The following is an 18,156-nucleotide window of genomic DNA, read 5'->3' as shown; positions in this document are numbered from 1 at the left end:
GTGAATTCAGTATTTCAATCAAGAAAATATTTTTGTCATGAAGCGTAACTGGTCTTTCTGGGAACTGAAGGTGTGTAATGCTTGGTTCCCTCTGTTGAAATAGAAGGATGCTTACAATTGAGCATCACAACAGAAGCCTCCAGTTCTGTGTGTGGACTCAGAGCATTGACTGGTAATTGGCATTAACCCGTAGTTCAAAAAGTGAGGTTATGAGCAGAGCACTGCATTCTGCCTTAGAATGGACATTGTCTGGAGATGAACATCCAGGCTGTACACTTAATGTATGGTTAATTCAGTTAATATTAAAATACTGACTTCCAAAATACAGAACGTATGGAATGTTAATCCTTAGCAGCAGTATTTTTTTCCTCAGAATTTTCGTGGCCATTCTGTTGGCTGATTAGGGAAATATATTCAGATGTGTTCCAGCCTTTCATTATAACTTGCACTGATTGAAATCAGGGTGGCAAGATGCGGTGATAAACTAGCTTATGAAATGCATAGCAAAAACATTAACTGTTTTTACTGGCACTGGTGTAGCAGTACTTAGTTTTATTTTTCACTGCTTTTTTGGGAAAGGTCTGTCACAGCTGAAGGCTCAGTTCCAACCCTTTGTGAAGCTGCCAGAAGACAAGCAAAGAGCTTTATATAAAAGTCTGTGCGAACTCCTGCTGCATGAAGAAACATTAACTGCCCTGGAAGATGTGGTAAGATAAAGAAACTTTTCCTTGCTTCCTAAAAGTAATTTCAGAACAGAGTGAGCGTTATCTTGCACTCAAACTTTTCTCTTTTCATGGAATCATAGAATGGCCTGAAAAGGATCACAATGCTCATCCAGTTTCACATAGCATAGACCCCTGCTATGTGCAGGGTCACCAATCACCAGACCAGGCTGCCCAGAGCCACATCCAGCCTGGCCTTGAATGCCTCCAGGGATGGGGCATCCACAGCCTCCTTGGGCAACCTGTTCCAGTGCATCACCACCCTCTGTGTCAAAAACTTCCTCCTAATATCTAACCTAAACATCCCCTGTCTCGGTTTAAAACCATTTCCCCTTGTCCTATCACTATCTGCCCTTGTAAACAGTCATTCTCCCTCCTGTTTGTACTCTCCTTTCAAATTTGTAAGGCCATAATGAGGTCTCCCTGGAGCTTCTCAAGAAGTTGTGTTTTTTTCTTTGGCTTCCAGTTAGATGCTCTGTGTGCAGGAGACAAGCCAGACCTGAAGGAGTTAAAACCTGCACAGCAGCAGGACCTGGCTGACTTCCTCCAGCTGGTGGGGTGCAGTGTACAGGATGAGCTATTGTTGCAGAATTATCAGCTTCAAGATGAAGAACTGCTCTCAGCTGTTCACCTCCTCATCAGTGCTATCTCTGGTATGTTGTGAATGAAGGAGAGCCTTTTTGTTCCATCCCTTCTAGAAAGTCCCTCTGCACAAAATGTGGCTCTTTTCGAGCAGTTGATGAGCTTAGCAAATGTAATTGGTTCTGTTCTTTTTCTGGGATCTGTATGATGCCAGGCATTCCTAGCTGTGAATTAAATTCAGCCCTTGATCTCTGGCAGATTTTACTTGTAAAATACACATTCCCTTAAGATTACTCTAGTTTCTGCTGAATGTGGGCATTTCCCATTTGAGAAGCTAATTTCTGTTCTTGCTGCATGCCAGAGTTCTTCCTGCCCAAATGCTGAGAATTACAAATGAGGTGGTGTCTTCTCTGTAACAGTTGAGGGCCAAACTATATTTAGCAAAAATGAATTTAACATGGAGACACTGCAATTAAGAGTTATCCTGCAGCCACTGAAAAAGGAGATTAAATATAAATGCCAACTAGGTGGTGAGGATGGCATTTATTTGACACCAGTGTTAATTACAGGTCACCTGCAGAATCCAAGATAGATTCTTTCCTGGCTTTTTCTCCTCTCTGTCAAACATAAAGGCTTACCTGACATTAAGGTTAACAAAGGAATCCAGTGCAATATGAGCTAGAATTGGTACAGTGCAGCATTTCTAGATGTGACGCTGTGCAGCAGAGTATCAGTTTGCATCCATATATGAATGGTACACAGATAGGAAAGCTTAACTAATTTGTAGATAGGGAAAAGAGATAGAAAACAGCCACTGGTGTGGTAATGCTTGTCAGATGCTATTAACAGCAGAGTGCAGCTAATTGAGCATGCTGAATTATCACCTGGCTTTGGACATGACGCCTGCTTCTCGTGTCCAGGCATAACTGCAGCTGGATTAAGATCCAAAGCTGTTTTATGCCTGTTGCTTCTCTTACGGATTTCAGTTACGAAGTTGAAGGGCACCACAGGGACCATTCAGTCCATCTCCCCAGGGCAGAATAAGCTACATCATTCCTCTCAAATCATGTTTTGGCTGAGGTCAGCATCTACAACAGGTTTTGAGAACAGAGGTTCTTGTTTCATTCAGAGCATAAATCATATGCCTGCCTGCAGGCTCCCAGAAACACTGGGGAAATACCTGGGGAGAGGAAGAAAATGCCAGGGAGGAGATCCTTCCCACCACTACCTTTCTGTCAAGGGCAGGGTTTGCTTCCACCCACTGCCCACCCCCTTTGATTCTACAATCTAGGAAGCAAACCGGAAAGGTCTGGATCAGCCTCTTCCCTGTGTCCAGCAGAGCGCTTTGTCACAGCTCTCCTTGGTGTAGAATCTCTTTGTTCCTGTTCCCAGGGCTCTGTACCTGCGTGGGCCTCAGAAATGCAGCCTGCTGTTGCTGCTCAGCAGGAGAGCCCAATAGCAGAGCTCCAGCAGCCAGCCTTGTACGCTGCTCACTGGAAACAATCTTTCCCTATTAATGTCTCCTTCACAGAGCTGTCTGATTACACTCTTGTCCTGCTGCGTGCCTGCTCTGATCTACAGGTTGTTCCGGCATTGTGTTGCTTGGTGAGTAATCAAAGCGTGCCCGTGTAGCATGCGGGCACCAGCAGCAGTAATGGCTGCGTTCCCTGGCTCACTGTGTTCCCACCCAAGAAAGCAGATGTCAGGCTCCAGTGTGAATTTCAGCTTGAAGCATTGCTTGGACAGGGTCAGAGCCTGACAGTGGCAAACAGTGTGGGTAATTTACTGCAGATGGGTACCTCATTTCTGAAGCATTTCTGTATTTTGGTCACTCTGTGAGCTGAGAGCAAAAATAATAGTAATTTTAACTTGAGTTTTAATTTTCTAGTAGTCTCCATAGCCCATTTAAAAACCTCACTAGCGATAATCACCTGCCCTTGGGGAACAGAAACTCCACTTTGATACCAGTGTTGCTTGAGCCTTGGCAGATTCTGAAGTTTGAAATCTCAGAGGCCATTCATTAAAACTATTTAAAGAAGGCACAGGGTTGACATTTGCTCTGAATTTCGTAAGGTCAGTGACAAAAATTACAGTAGAACCCTTTAGATGTGTAGAGAGAAGATGAATGCTGGAGTTTTTCAGAGTAAGAGGGTTAAATGTAATCTGTGGAGCAGCTCTTTGCCATAGTAAGTCAAAACTGTCTTTCTAGGCAGTAGTGAGTCACCTACTTCATCATGGTTGGAATCTGGAGGGTATTTGGGAATCCATTAAAACTGCTTCAGGTTTTGGTGCCTGCATCAGGACACTTAAATTGTTGGCATTTGGGTTTCCTTGGTACTGTAAATCCCAGGTCTGTCCTGGGGGTGCTGGTATCCCCAGCATCACGAGGGTGAACCAGGGCGTGGGTGCTACCAGGCTGGGGGCCATCATAAATCAATGGAGTATTTGAAACATAACTGTGGGAGGTGAGCTTTGGTTGGGGATGAATACGTTGTACTTGTCAAGGCTGATGGAACAGGGAATCTTTCCCTTTTACACTGCCTTGTACGCTCTCCAGTGGCTTTGTAAGAAAGAACTAAGCTGTGTGACACCAAACAGCACTGCTTGAAAGGCCTTTTTAATGTCTTTGTTTCTCTTTTTCTCTCTCTCATAAATACAGCCTTACATCGCTTCAGCTGATGGCACCTTGGCACTGAGCAGTCCTTTGGTGGCAACTCTCACTGACAGAGGAAGATTTGATGTTGTGCAAAGGCTTTTTGCTTCAACGAACATTAATTTGGAGAAGACAGAGTCTTCTGTAAAAGCTGTAACTATGAGAGAACCCAGATTCTTCCCACTTGTTCTTTATGTTGCGCTTTGCGGGCTTCACAGTTTGAGTGGGGCTGTAGAGGAGCTTTTCTGAGCACTGCCCTCCCTGTTCTTCCTTGTGTAGCTTTGCAGTGTAGCGCTGATGCTTGTGAGCATGTGAGAGCCCTGGGGTTGAGTTTTCAGGGCTCTGAAGCCAGGTGGCACAGGGCAGCACAGGCAAGGAGTGAGCACACTGCTGCTCTGCAGCTCCACTAAGGTTTGTCTGCAGTGGAAAATACATAAATAAGTAAATAAGGGATGCAGGGGAAGAAGGAAAAAAAAGATGAGCCTGGAAGAGAAACTGAACATAGCTATTCTGATAGTTGTCAGAACTGCAGAGCAGTGGAAGCCTGATTGCTTGCATTAATATGCGTGGGAGAAAACTGCAAAGTACAAACTGCTTTTTGTAAGCAAGCGAGCAAAAAGGCTGTGGAAATGTAGCATCGTGCAATGCAGTACGTGCTTTGCTCACTCAAGACCTGACGTGCAGAATACCTTCACTCTGGAGGATGTGAAGTGGAGGGCACTTCATTAGGTTTTTCTTCATTAAGTGTAGTTTGGCTTTATGGATGTGAGCTGCACACTGCAGGAAATAATGAACTCTTTTTTTTTTTTTTCCAAAACTGAGACCACCTTAGGGATTTCTACCTCTTTTCCAATAAGTTTTTACTAAGCTTAGCAAGTTTCAGCTGCTTACATTGTATTTTGAACTTTCTCTTTGAGATACGGTGATGCCTTCTGGTATGTGCATAGCAGAAGTCCTTGCTGCACTCCACAAAGCAATCATTTTACCCATGTGACACTTCCAGTGTTTTGCTCGTGTCTTTCACTAACAGCAGAGCTTTATAGCACAGTTAATGTAAAGCACTTTGTGCTTTGAACTGTTCTGCCTTTTTTTGATCATAATTTTCTGTGATCATGGAAATGGGACAGAAGTGCAGGAGAGATCACTGTAAATGCAGGAAGCTGTTCCAATGAAGCAGGCTCTTGGTGCTTTTAGCCAGCACTGGGGGATGGTTGACACTTAGGCACCTGGAAGGAGAGGTGCTCAGACTGAGGTGGTGGTGTTTCAGTGTCTCATTTGTAATGTGAGTGTGAAGTGAAGCTGATGGTTTTGGCCCAATGCTGCACTGGTGCGTACGGAAATGCCCTGAGAGCACCTTACCCTGCTTGTGTGAGTTGTGTGTCTGTACATGGGAAGGTTTGCTTTTGCCAACTGCTTGTAAGCAAGTTGCCTCTGTAATTGTTTTATCAGAATTTTGTATTTAATGTCATGGATGTCAGGACAGTAGAATAATTTTAAAAGTCAATTTGCGTGATTTCCATTCATCTTTTTTCTGATTCCAGTCCTTTTCTTGGCTTTGAAAGTTGGTGCGTGCAGACAGCAAGAAGATGCGTGTGACTCCACGTAGTGCTGCTGTCCACGTACCCTGATTTTACTCTTGTTGTAAACCTTGTATGTGCTGCACTTAACTGCTTTCAGGGTTGGTGGGCTGTACTGAAGGGGATGAGGGGGTTTGTGAGGGGATTTGTTTGCATAGGAAAAAGACCCCCAGGTATTCTATAGAAACTGTTACAAAAAAAAAGGCATTGGTTGCACAGGGCAGCCACCAGGCGTGGGTCTGCCCTTTTCTGTGCTCTCTGTCCTTCTGAAAGTAGCATCTTTCTGCACATGAACATTCAAAATAGCTCAGGCTGGGGATACGTAAATCCAAAGAGGCAGCAGCAGCAATGAGTCTCTCTCCATCTAAGTTTTGTTCTCCCCTTCCCTAAGCTAAATGAGGAGAGCCTCTTCAGGGACCCTGGCTGCACTGATCCAAATGAATTCAGATTCTACTCAGCGCATCCTGGCTGAAGCAGTGATTGCTTGTGACAGGCTGGCCTCGTACAGAAAGCGCTCCTTCAAGGTTAGCTGGGGTCTTCCCTAGAAAACAGAGGTGGTAAGAGGGCACTGGGGTCCTTCAGGAGAGGTTGGCGCTTCATTTCACTCTCAGCTGTCTCTCCCTTGTTGCTTCCTGATACACTTGCCTTCTGCAGAAGGGGGAAGACCCCTCAGCTTTGCATTTCAGAATCACATCGGGACAAGGGAAGGTGAGGTCAGCAGTTGCTTTTCAGTCTCTTTGATTTATTTTTTATTTTTGTCTCCAGCAGCCTCAGCCTTGATGTAACGAGTAATGAGTGCTCACCTTGTGGTGCTGCAGGCCTCAGCTGCCGGAGCTTTATGTATGCTGGTGAATTACAATGTGAACATAGGAGACTGACACCCTTAATAGGGTAGTGATTAGAAAGTAAGCAGCCCCACTTTAGCAGTGGTATTTATAGGATGGTTGAAGAGGCCCCAGAGTGCTCTGCATAGGATCTGGAATGGGTGCATTCAAAAGCCAAAAAGTCACATTTCTGAACTGTGACCAACACCTTCCTTTCACGAGAGAATCTCCATCCTGTTTTCACCCCCTTGAAATGAGTTTCAAATGTTGAATGCCATTCATTTCCCACCCTCCGAGCTGTAGCTGAGTCCCGGAGCTTAGCACAGGAGCACAGCCCTTCAATCTGGAAGGAGGGCAGGGGAATTCCACAGCACTGCTTGCCTTTTCTTCCTGGTAAGCCTTCACAGCCTGTGGAGATCATCTCTTAGTTAGCTACAAGTCACAGAAAGACAAAAAAAAAATCCAACAAAAAAGAGTGTAGTTTTTCAATATTAAATCTTTATTATATACAAAAATATTTTGTTGGGAATTAAGAGAATTTCACAATTTGTACATTAATATTTTTACGCTTGGCTGTGTTTACTGTGAAAATATTAGCTGTGAAAAAGACAAATGGGGGTTTTAGAAAACAAGTTACAATTTAAAAATGTCCTATGTGGTAGCTGATCAATAGAAAGTCAGCCTGGTATTGAGTCCCACCTCCTAGGCCTGCTCTAAAGCACTGTATTCAAACAACAGTTAGCTGCTACTAAGTCAGCTTCAGTTTTGCACTAGAAAATTTATTTAATAGTTAAGATTGTTTTGTAGGATATTTTCAGCTAATAGAAAGTGTTTCTTTACAGGAGAGCAGTTCTTCAACATTTACAAGTTTTAAATCCAGTTTAGTTTAATATTCTGTAGAAGGAAAAAAAATAATTCTTCAAAGCTTCCAAGAGGGAAAAACAGATATGAGAATAAGCAAGGGAAAGAGATGTACACTGACACTTCTAACACACATATTTAAATCAAAACACTTAAACAAGGTTTGATAGTTCTTAGCCCAGCTTGGGGTGAGAGGGTGCCAAAGTTTCTGCTTTAAAACCTAAGGAAGAGGTTCCTCCTTACTTTGGGGTACTCAAGTGTTACATACAGGAGATGCATGCTGCAGGAGTCATGGCCAGGGAAAGCTCAACATGCATTTTCAGTGGGGGAGAAATCCCTTTCTGCATCTCTCTCCATAAGTAATGGCACAAGAGGAACCAACACAAATTGGTCAAAAAAACCCAAAAAAAACAGAAGAAAAACAACCCACAAGAATTTTGCAGCCAATGATTTTGCTGCCACTCCCAGAACTGTACAAAGCGGTGTCATTAATGCTGCTCTGCACATCATACAAGATGTCAAATGACTGACAAGTTACTGGGGCTGTAGGAAGAGGTCTACCATACTCCAGGTGAGTGCTGTCTACCCATGGAGTGCTGACTTGCATCAGCTGTGAAGACAGCCGAAGCTGTAGGGACATGCATTACCATGGAGCTAATGAATAAATGGGAGAAAATGGTTCCAGGACTACTTTAACCCTATTATCATTATAGGCTGGTCCTATTCCCCATCCAACCTCTGCATAAGCAGCGAAAGAAAATCCATACCCGACTACTATGAGAAAAGGTTAAGAATATTGAGAACAAAATTCACACTTACTTTAAATGTACTGTATCCTATAAAATATAAATATTGCTGAAACTCTCCTTTAAAAAAAGAAGAAAAAAAATCTATTTGGAGGTAAAACTGCTACACAGCCTTTACCAAGCTGGCATTTTTATGTAAGCAGGTAAATTCCAGCTCCAGTACCAGTAAATGAACAAAGAATTCAGCAGTTTATTGTGTCAGTTTGTGGAACAGTATCCCACTGTGGTCCAAAATGGAGAATTCAAGTTAGCAAATACTGTTTTAAATACTTGCAGTATATTAATCCTAAGTTCTATTTATCTATTTCTATATATCTATAAATCAGTGTGCAAGTACACTAATACTATTTGGAAGCCAAAGCTGCCTCTGAAAATTTGTTAATTTTACATTTTTTTTTAATGCAATACGATTTTTTCTTTTGCATCCTGTACAGGACTGCCAACAGCCACTTCCACTGTTCTTAAGTACCAATGCTTACATTGACCACTGTGTCCTCTGAAGGAGGCAAGGTGAGAATCCCAGACAGTTCACATTAGAAAGATCGTTAAAGATGCGAAAACCAAAAAGGGTGGGGGAAAAAACAAAGAAACCAGGGCCTCTCCACCTTCAAGCATGACAGTCCAGCAGAGAAATCAAAGTCCCTTTCACTGAAGAAATCTTGTTAATGGCCCAGGAGATGTTTTCTGTAAGAACTACAGGGATATTTAAGGCAAGAGGTCTGGCAGACTAGAAGTCTCTTGTATCAAGTGACCACTATCACAGATAAATCAATCTCTGAACACTTTTGCAGAAGAAGCATTGTTAAACTTGGCAATAACAACACAATGCTTTAACACTTCAGAATTTGGGTGAGGCAAGAAACCCTGCACGAAGTAAATACTCGTATTAGCATGATAGATGTGACAGACTTCCACCTGTAATTAGTGTTAAAACTGTACCTACAGGCACAAAAAGTGACTGGGCAACTACTGCAGCAGGCACTGTACATGTTTTGAGAATTGGCATCTGCCTCCAAGTTCAATCTGAAAGATGAAGATAGATGAAGACTAGATGGGAAGCCAAGGAATAGGGAGAGAAGTTCGGGTTGGATCATGTTCACAGTAATGGCTTGTGTAAAAACATAACCCAGCTCTCCTCATTTCCGGAGTTGTGTCTACCTGTCCTTCTCCACTGGTCCTTTCTTAAACACAGCAGAGAGGCAAACTTGGCTTCAAAGGGGCCCTAGCCTGGAATTTTCTGTCTTTAAAAGTTAAAAGAAAACGTCCTGTTTATTATCTGAATCAGTCTTAAAAAAAAAACAACCATACAAACAAACCATGGAACACTTCCTGAATGCTGAGCTGCCGGCAGTTTGTACAGCAAATCACTCAGGTGGGATTTGAGAGGACACAATCAGTTAGGACAGAAGATAAGGAAAAAAAAAGTTCCATTTGAATCTACCAAGGATGTGACAGATAATACAAACACAGATTCAGAAAGAGTCAATCTGCTATCCTGCAGCTTTTGTATGACTGAGACACAGAGCTGCACTGATCTGAGAACTCTGCAGCCTGAGTGTACCAAACCGGGTGTAAGGCTTATTTCCCTTGCCTGTGTCAGTACCTGATACTGCTCCAATTTTACCTCCATTTTATGCTTACATTATTAAAGCCCTTTGTAAGTCTATGCAAGATGACATATTACACCAAACTTTAATTGACTGCATGTTGTCACATGACTTAGAACCTAAAGTAGACCTGCAGGTCTAACAGTGAGAGACAGCAAGGTAATCACGTGGGTATAAATGCACCAAACAGTATTTACATTAAGGTTGAGACTGGTGTAGAGCTTGAGGAATTTTTGGTGCACTTAAAGAAATAACTTATGGGTATTGGCATATTGACTGCGGTTTTATGTATAGCTTTTCATACAGAGGGCAACAACAGTGTTTCTTCTATAAGTCTCTCTATATGTACAGAATTTTACAGCACCTCCATGCACTGTTTAAAACATAGAAATTACAGATAAATATAGAACTTTTAGATTGAAATATCTGTATATTTAGAAAAATATACATTAGTAAACACAACAAACCAGGTTGAGAAGTGTACCAGTTCTAAAGTCTCACATGCAGGTACATTTCCGGATTAAGTCATGGGAGATAGAAATGTGGTTGCAGACATGAGCGTTTTTGTTTCACCATCCACATACATACATATACACAGACAACTATTTGATAATTCACTTTTCTAATCTACTTACTTAAATATTTATCTTGTGATACATACCACATATCTTAAACATTTAGCAGCATCTTCGCCTCGCTCAGACACACCTATCGTTATTAACAGTCAATGCAAAAGTTTTCCTGTTATCTGGAAAATGAATGCTCAGTACAGAATGAGAGACTTGACATCCTAGCTATTTATCCCCCAGGAATACTTCAAACAGCTCTTATATGAAATGGCTTCCCTTGCTCAGAACTCGCCTTTCACACCATCTTTTTCCTCACAGTGCAACGCGCAGCTCCCTGCCCAACTTCTGACTTTGCACACTATAACAGGTGGAGTCTGGCACCACCGTGTACGTGACCAACATGACATCCTCATTCCAAGACTCTCCAGGAATGCTTTGGTTTAATAAAAGTAACTTATTTTCAATCCAGTCACCCTACTGGGCAACAATAATCTAAGCAGAATATCTGATGAAAAAAATAATTCCCAAACACTACACACCTGCCAGCATGGACTCTCAGTTCGTATGATTTAACAAACAGATGCAAGGAATGTATTTTTTCCTCCTTTGAACTCGCATGTGACCATCCAGTTAAAACCTGCTCTCACTTTGATAACGGTTCTTGAATGCAACCTTAGCAACCCACTGCTTATTGCCTCAGATTGTACTTCTCATTAGCATCTATATTAACAGCAGCAAAGGGTCAGCTGCTGGGCTCCACGGTGCTGACTTAAATGTGCTTGATTGCTGAACACCGAGTGGAGCTTAAGCGAAAGCTAAAGCTTCAGGCTTCAGCAAATGCACAGCTACGTTCAGACTGCTTACTGTGTAGGCCCTTTGCACAGTGTGATCTCTGAGGTGGAAATAGGAGGAGCGAGGTTTTCGTCACTGACGCTTGGTGCCCATGTCTCATGGGATTCTTTTGGCTGAGCACCTGTCTGAAAAATGATGACAACAAGTGGTGTTTGCAATATGAACCACTGTGGGGTGGAAACTGAAGAATCATCTCATTCCATTTGTTAAGGAATAGTGAGCTCAGCCCACTTTTGGCATCACAAACAGAGTATTTTCTAACTCATAATGAAAAGGCATCGCATCTGTCCGGGAAGCACATCTTATTTACAGCACATGTAGGTCTTCTATGACACAGTATACAAACACAGTTCCATCACGTTAAGCTTATAATGCCAAAACGAAACCACTGAAATAGTCAAGCAACGGCACTGCTGTCTTTGCTGCCACATGAAACACTCCATTTCTCAGAGCAGTCTCTGAGTGACAGGATCACAGAACACATCTCTGGGAAAGGCAAATAAAGGGCTAGTGCTGATGCTGCCACACTTAAAAGCTCTACCCAGCTTAAATAAAACCAGAGCAAACAAAACCAACAAAGCAAAGTAGTGGCACAAATTTTCCTTTGAAACTTTCAGATTCCCTCCATAAGACTGAAATCTCCGTGTTCAGAGCCACGACAGCCCATGCTTACACAGCTCTGACAAACATTTTCCAAATGCACTGCGATCTTAAGCTGCCTCCTGCCAAACAACCAACTTCATCAGCTTTAAAAATCACCTGAGCATATAGGTGGGGTGGTTTTGCTTTTTGAGATGTAAGCTTTTCTTATATCAACAGATTCTCACGTGCATGTAGAAGGCTTTAAGAGCTCTAGGAACCAATACTGCTTTACAGTGTGCAGGCCTCTTTTTCTTCAGAACAACCTCTGAGGAAATTGCCTTTTAGAGTGTTCTGTATCACACTTTGGTGTTGAAAAAGAATTCAGAAGCAAGGTGCCTGTCATCAGATGGAAGAGAAATTAAGCAAATAGATGACTTCTGTTAGCCTGGAAAGCGATGGTGAATGTTGCTATATACAACAGCTAACAGGGTAATATAAAATGTGATCACAAAAAGAGCGTGTCTCAGTGACAAGCTGTATTTTCGTTTTGTTCTTGTCAAGCAGAAACTTACATTAGCATAAGCTTTGATCGATGAACCTAACGTGACTTATGTCTATGAGCCTACAAAGGGGAGAACTGTCACCAAACACAAAAAGTAGTATGCTGTAAAGCACAAAAATTATGAACAGCATGGCTTTTTAGCAGTAAGCTTCCAATTTACAAGCTACCTAATGAAAAAATCAATTAAAAACACAATGCAACAAAGAGCACAGAAATTCCATTACATCACGCTCAAAAATACAACAGTTGATCACACAAATTTTCCAAAAGAGAACACAAGATATCTCAGGAAATTAAGCCACAGATCACTATTTAAACATCAATGATGTCCTAAGAAAAGAAAATTCTAGCTTGGGTTCTTTTTTTTTGTTTGTTTTTTGTTTGTTTGCTTTTTTTAAAATCAATGTGTTTTCACACGCATGAATACAACAGTCCTAAATACTAAGCTTTACTCTACAAGGCTCCGCTATCAGGTTCTCTCTCCAGCTATTCAGCACTGCACTGAATTACCTTGCATACACGCTCCCTGCCGTAGGTACTTCCACCACAAGAGGCTTCACACGGGTTGGCTCCCAGGAACAGCTGATGAGCAGCATGCAAGGTATTGCTTCGTGTGATTTCAAGAAACACGTAAGGGAACCTACAGAACAGTTGTCTAAATCAAGAGACACCAGGAATTCGTGAAACATCGAGAATGCTTCAACATTCAGCAGAAAGAAGCTGGAGCAATGGAGCTGTGTCACTCGTTGCTTTTAGCATTTGAAATTCTACTCCTGTCAAATCATTACTTCAAGGAAAAAAAAAAGAAACTAGTGTTGTTTTCTAATAGGAGCTATAGACTTTTGACCGGTCAAACACTGACATTAACAAGTTCTACAAAAATTGTTTCAAGTATCCTCTTTTTAGTCACAGTGAAAATGTAAGACCAAGATGTAAATGTTAAAGTGAAGGACTGAAAGGTTCTCAGATGAAAAAGGCAAAGGTACTAAATCAAAACGTATAAAATGCTTAAACGCATTTCCTTCATGTGATATGAATAGAAAGGTTATCTGTAAAAAGTTAGAAAAATTAAAATAAATTACATATTTAAGTACACTTTCCCTTCAGCATTATTATAAAAAGTCAGAATAGTGTACTTCTGAATATACACAGAGTAAAAATGCGCAGGCGCCGCAGTTATCATCGCTATCTACACCACATCTTGTCACATTAGTTTGTTTCCTGCAGTTGATTTTATTTGTTACTTAAGCTCATCTTCAGCAATCTCAGTACACCCAGCTAATCGGGACCCACTGTGGTTCCAGCCTCAGTTTCTCTATAGCAGTCTGCAGCTTCTCAAAGGCTTTGTCTAGGTTGTCATTTACAATGGTCAGATCGAAGTAGTGGTTGTACGCCCTCTGGATCCGGGCACTTTCATCCACTGTTTTCTTCAGATCAGTGTCCTGTTGGAAGCATTTGGAAGTTACTAAGAACAGAAGACCTGCCACATCCTTACCAATGGAGAAGTACCAGTTTGTGATGTAGTATGAATGACTTCATTTAAAGCTTGATACTGCTACGTATTAATAAAATATTTACAATAAAGCCACAAAACCCTCAAGCTAAGATGCACTGATGGGACTGACAATTTTATATTTGATGTCAACAGTGTTAAATATGGAAACCAAATACTGCACAGCTGGCCATTTTTAAGGAAGTCAATAACAGCACATGAAAGGGGCCCTGTGTGCACAACAGACAGTTTGTCACTTTGTGGAGGCGACTGACAATTCAGTCACAATAGGTAATGCTTTGGGAGTAATTGGGTCGGTTATGTACATTTATTTATGCCTCTTTTTTCTTCCCTACAGAAAGCACCAAAACCCCAAGAATTTGAATTAGCGTGCAATGAAAGATCATGAAAGCTGCATTTCTGAATGAATCTCAGATCTTTAAAATGCCACTACAGTGGTAAATACAAAAGCCAAAATTAAGAACTATGTGAATAGCCTTCCTTTCACAGTAAATGAAGGAGGGAAGCAAATGCAGCACCACAGGAGCCAGAGTTCTTGCAGCGGCCTGGGAAGCCAGGAATGGCGTAGACAGACCCACTAGCAAACGATGTATGCAATACTTTAAATGCACATTTCTTCACTTTGTTCAGGAAGCTGCAGATGTCCAGCATCACGATGCAGAATCCGTACAGATTTATAAAGTGCATATTTTAAATGTAACTATCCTCTTTCTTATTCACAGGGGAAGTAAAACAAAAGCAAGGATGTCCCTTAGGGAATCAAATTTTAGGAAGGGCAGGAAATTACTTTTATACTTGTCTGGACATCTTAATCTTGCCTCTTGATTATACAAGGCAAAAGTCAGTGTTTGGAGGAAGGAGGAAACAAAGCACCCACAGACATACCAGAATCCATAACAACCTGAGTCCACAACTAGGGTTTCTCAGATTGTTTACAGAACAGAATCTCACAGGTTTCAGGAGAAAAAAAAAAAAAAAAGACAAATCCCACATTCCTTCCGTACAAATTAAATCTCATTTTATAGCTTGGAATGCCCCATCAGCATCACACAAGGTATTACTAGTATCTAAGCTATACAACCACAGCTGAGTTGTCAGCATGCCAGGGCTTTTCCCAGAAGGGGAAGACGTACTGCTGAGCGTAGAGAATCATTTCATTAACTGCCCAGCCTGAGCTTTATTTATTTTTTTGCACTGGTCGTGCAGTGGGAAAGTTCAAACCCGTACAGAACATTTATAATTTGCTATGCCTCTCATTTGTCTCCGCTGGGTCTCGGAAAAGGAGACAGGATCTGAGGAATAAAATGTACCACTTTGCTTTACGTGACAAATCCAAGGAACATCACAGGAGGAGAAGCTATTCAATGCTGCTTTTTCTGGCAGCTCTCAGCCATTTCTGGTGCAGCGTGTGCTGCTGCAGCAGTGCTAGTGAGGTCCAGTTGAATTCTGGTTGCTTTGTTTGGCTTTTTTGTTTGTTTATTTTGATTCTGTTTTGTTGGTTTTTGTTTTTGTTTTCCAAACAGTCTGTAATGTCTTTCCTAAGGATTACAGATTACCTTTTTAAGGCACACCCATAACATAAAGACAAACCTGAAAGAACAACTGTGCTGGGGGTGAGGTGGTGAAGGAAAAGCACTTTATATAAAAGAACTTCTCCTGCCATCAAGGTATCTATAACTCACTGTAAATAATCAAAGGTGGCCCTTCCTAAAGTATACATTCCAGGTAATTCTTGTAATCAACACTGTCTGTAAGAGGGCTATTTTTAAGGAAGAAGCACTCTGCCTTACACATAGTGTTTAATTAATTCCTAGTAAGTAATCAGCAAATATCTTGCCTTACTTTTCTTGAAGACTTCAGTTTTAGAAAAAAAAATTAAATTAAAAAAAAAAAATAAATACAGAACATCCTGTTCAAAGCAAAGTAAGTATGAAATAATCTGCTTACAGTGAGAAGTTTGGTTGTAATTCCAGCATCTACCACTGCCTTGTGCATAGCACGCAAAGTCTCCAACTCTGGAGCAGCAATGAACACTACATAGGGCATGAATTCCGAAGTCCTCAGTATTTTCAGGGCCTGGAAGTAATTAAAAAAGAGAGGGGAAAAAAAAGTATGAGAATGACTCAAACATCCCCTTTACTTAAGGGGCACTGTAAGACTATTATGTTACAACCAGAAGAAATACAAGATGGAGGAAGATTTTTATTTCAGAAACTCCTACATCGCCCTTTGAAATGCTCAGCATCATTTTTTTTCTTGGTTAAAAAGAGCAACTGCTGCTCTGCAAGGCTCCCACCTCCATGCAGAATCTGTTTTTTCCCACCATCTTTATAACTTACTCCAGCTCAGTTCCATAAACACACAAATCCAGTTGGCAGCATAATCTTTCAACCAGGTCAGAAGCCTTCGGATTTAAAGGCATGCCTCATCAACATTATACTCCACATTTTCAGTGTAACATTATGAATGATATACCTGTGGATTCACATCCAAAATGCAGGTCCTTCCTGTCTGAACAACTTCAAGGATAGAATCAATTTTAGTGCCATAAAGATTTCCTTCATATTCTCCATGCTCTAAGTATCTGCCAGCTTTAATATCCATCTCCATTTCAGCTCGTGACACAAATCTGTATGCCTGTCCATCCTTTTCATCATCCCTTGGCTTTCGTGAAGTAACTGAAAAAAATTTAAAATACAAACTGAATGTTAATCTTTTTGTACTTGGAATACATGCACAAGATTGGGCTGCCTTTAAATTATGGAGATTATGATAAGGAATTAAGTGTAATTATCATGGTTCCATATACAGAGTCATCAGTTATTCTAGCATACATTCCAGAACTGTGCACAGCCCTTCCCATTCTCTTTATTTCTGTTCTTTGCTACACACTGCTTACCCTTAGATATTTATTTTTCCTTTGCATTACTCCTACAAACCGTATACAATATGCATTTATACCATCTTCTTAATTATTGACTGAAAATAGTTATTTAAATGACTTGCAAATGAAATGGAACTTCAATGAAATGGAACTCACAAATGACAAACTGACTTCTGAAAACCAAGCAAATACACGTCAAGATCCACCCAAAATATTATGTCCTACTCCCCCCAAAATATTATCACATACGTCATAACTCACTGTTATTCAAGGCAGAATCACCTGAAGTAGCTCTAAGAAAAATTAGCTCCAATGCCAGAACAAGCCCAGCCACAGCAATGAGAAACTTGGTGGAGGCCAGCTGATGCTACTTCCCAGGACAACTTACCCTTCGCAGCGAAGAATGTTCACTGCACAGAAATTAAAGCCCACACTTAAGTGAAACATGAGCCAGCTTAGATATTGGCCCACAATTAACAGCACAGATATTATTTAAGCAAGAACGTGGAATTACATTATAAAACAAAATACCAGATTATTACCTACTTTGCTGCCCTATCACTGTATTACTGCCCACTATTTGCATTCAATTAGATTTGAACTCTGGAACGTATTTACAGTAACAGTGAATGGATCCCTTTGTAATACTGTGATACAACTAAAAAGCATTCCCACCTCTCCAGTGATTTCTATCAACTTAACTATTACAGAGAACTCAAGAATCTTCTGAAGCTGTTAGTAATACAAGTGCTACTCCAACACCTAACCTTAGACAAGATTCCACAGTCAGACTGGAAGTCAAATGATTGATACAATATTAAAAAAAAAAAAAAAAAAAAAAAAAAAAAGGAGCAGTTTGAAATAAACCTTGGAGTGTGAGCTGTGATCGCTCATAGGCAGAAGATGACTTTTGAGTTCAGCTACCCAAACTGCAGGAAAAACCCCTCAAAAAACAGCCACTTTTGCAGGATCTGGGCTCAACACTAAGGACGTGCTTTACCCTATGGCATCACAGATCCATCTCAGCCATCTTCCAACATACATAAAAAACGTCTTTTGTGAATAATCAGAAGTTTCTTCTAGTCAAAGAAACTGAGGCCTGATTACGCTGACTACTGATCACCCTACTGAAAAATCTCAATATAAAGTAGAAATGTCACATACAACAAACTGCAGATTTAATGCACACAGTGAAACCGCCAGGTGCTTGGGAAAGTGTATTTTGATACCCTGAAGGGTATTCAAGAGCTCCAAGTGAAAGCATTTTAACAGCGTTACATTATTGATATGCAGATACAGTGTTTTAGAGACATCAGTAATTTTGAGGGCTTTTTAAAAAGGAGGAAAAAAATTGAAGTAACAAAGTTTCATATTATTTGCCAGTTAATAAACAATGGCATTTCCAAAGGAAGATTTCATTAAAAAAAATAACACTGTGCCCTCAACCTTTTTATTAGTTTCACATAAGGCTTGTGCACTAGCCAGTTCTAATGGTTACACAATGAGCACACGAGGAAAGAGAGGTTCTCCCCTCACACGGCACAATTCATCTCATTTAAGAC

The 18,156-nt window shown here is 41.0% G+C and overlaps 2 protein-coding genes across 17 annotated transcripts in view; one reads left to right on the top strand and one right to left on the bottom strand.

Moving 5' to 3' along the window:
* GSDME (gasdermin E) overlaps window positions 1-13,006 on the top strand; it is a 33,009-nt gene extending 20,003 nt beyond the window's left edge. For 7 of the 8 annotated variants that reach the window (XM_048950747.1, XM_048950746.1, XM_048950742.1 and 4 more), the window contains 4 exons: window positions 580-707; window positions 1,189-1,375; window positions 2,836-2,909; window positions 3,964-13,006. In XM_048950747.1, coding sequence (XP_048806704.1) covers window positions 580-707; window positions 1,189-1,375; window positions 2,836-2,909; window positions 3,964-4,206 — 632 coding nt within the window. In that variant the 3' untranslated portion in view covers window positions 4,207-13,006. The remainder of the gene's footprint in view (window positions 1-579; window positions 708-1,188; window positions 1,376-2,835; window positions 2,910-3,963) is intronic. The other variant, XR_007378065.1, reaches the window with a different exon arrangement.
* Window positions 13,007-13,132: 126 nt separating this feature from the next.
* PALS2 (protein associated with LIN7 2, MAGUK p55 family member) overlaps window positions 13,133-18,156 on the bottom strand; it is a 49,937-nt gene continuing 44,913 nt past the window's right edge. For all 9 annotated transcript variants that reach the window (XM_048950733.1, XM_048950734.1, XM_048950740.1 and 6 more), the window contains 3 exons: window positions 16,186-16,388; window positions 15,658-15,786; window positions 13,133-13,639 (listed from right to left, as the gene is read on the bottom strand). In XM_048950733.1, coding sequence (XP_048806690.1) covers window positions 13,463-13,639; window positions 15,658-15,786; window positions 16,186-16,388 — 509 coding nt within the window. In that variant the 3' untranslated portion in view covers window positions 13,133-13,462. The remainder of the gene's footprint in view (window positions 13,640-15,657; window positions 15,787-16,185; window positions 16,389-18,156) is intronic.

This window comes from Lagopus muta, chromosome 7, assembly GCF_023343835.1.
Source record: "Lagopus muta isolate bLagMut1 chromosome 7, bLagMut1 primary, whole genome shotgun sequence".
NCBI classification, from domain to species: Eukaryota; Metazoa; Chordata; class Aves; order Galliformes; family Phasianidae; genus Lagopus; species Lagopus muta.
Note: the sequence above shows the minus strand (reverse complement) of the source record. Positions and strands in the feature narration are given on the sequence as shown.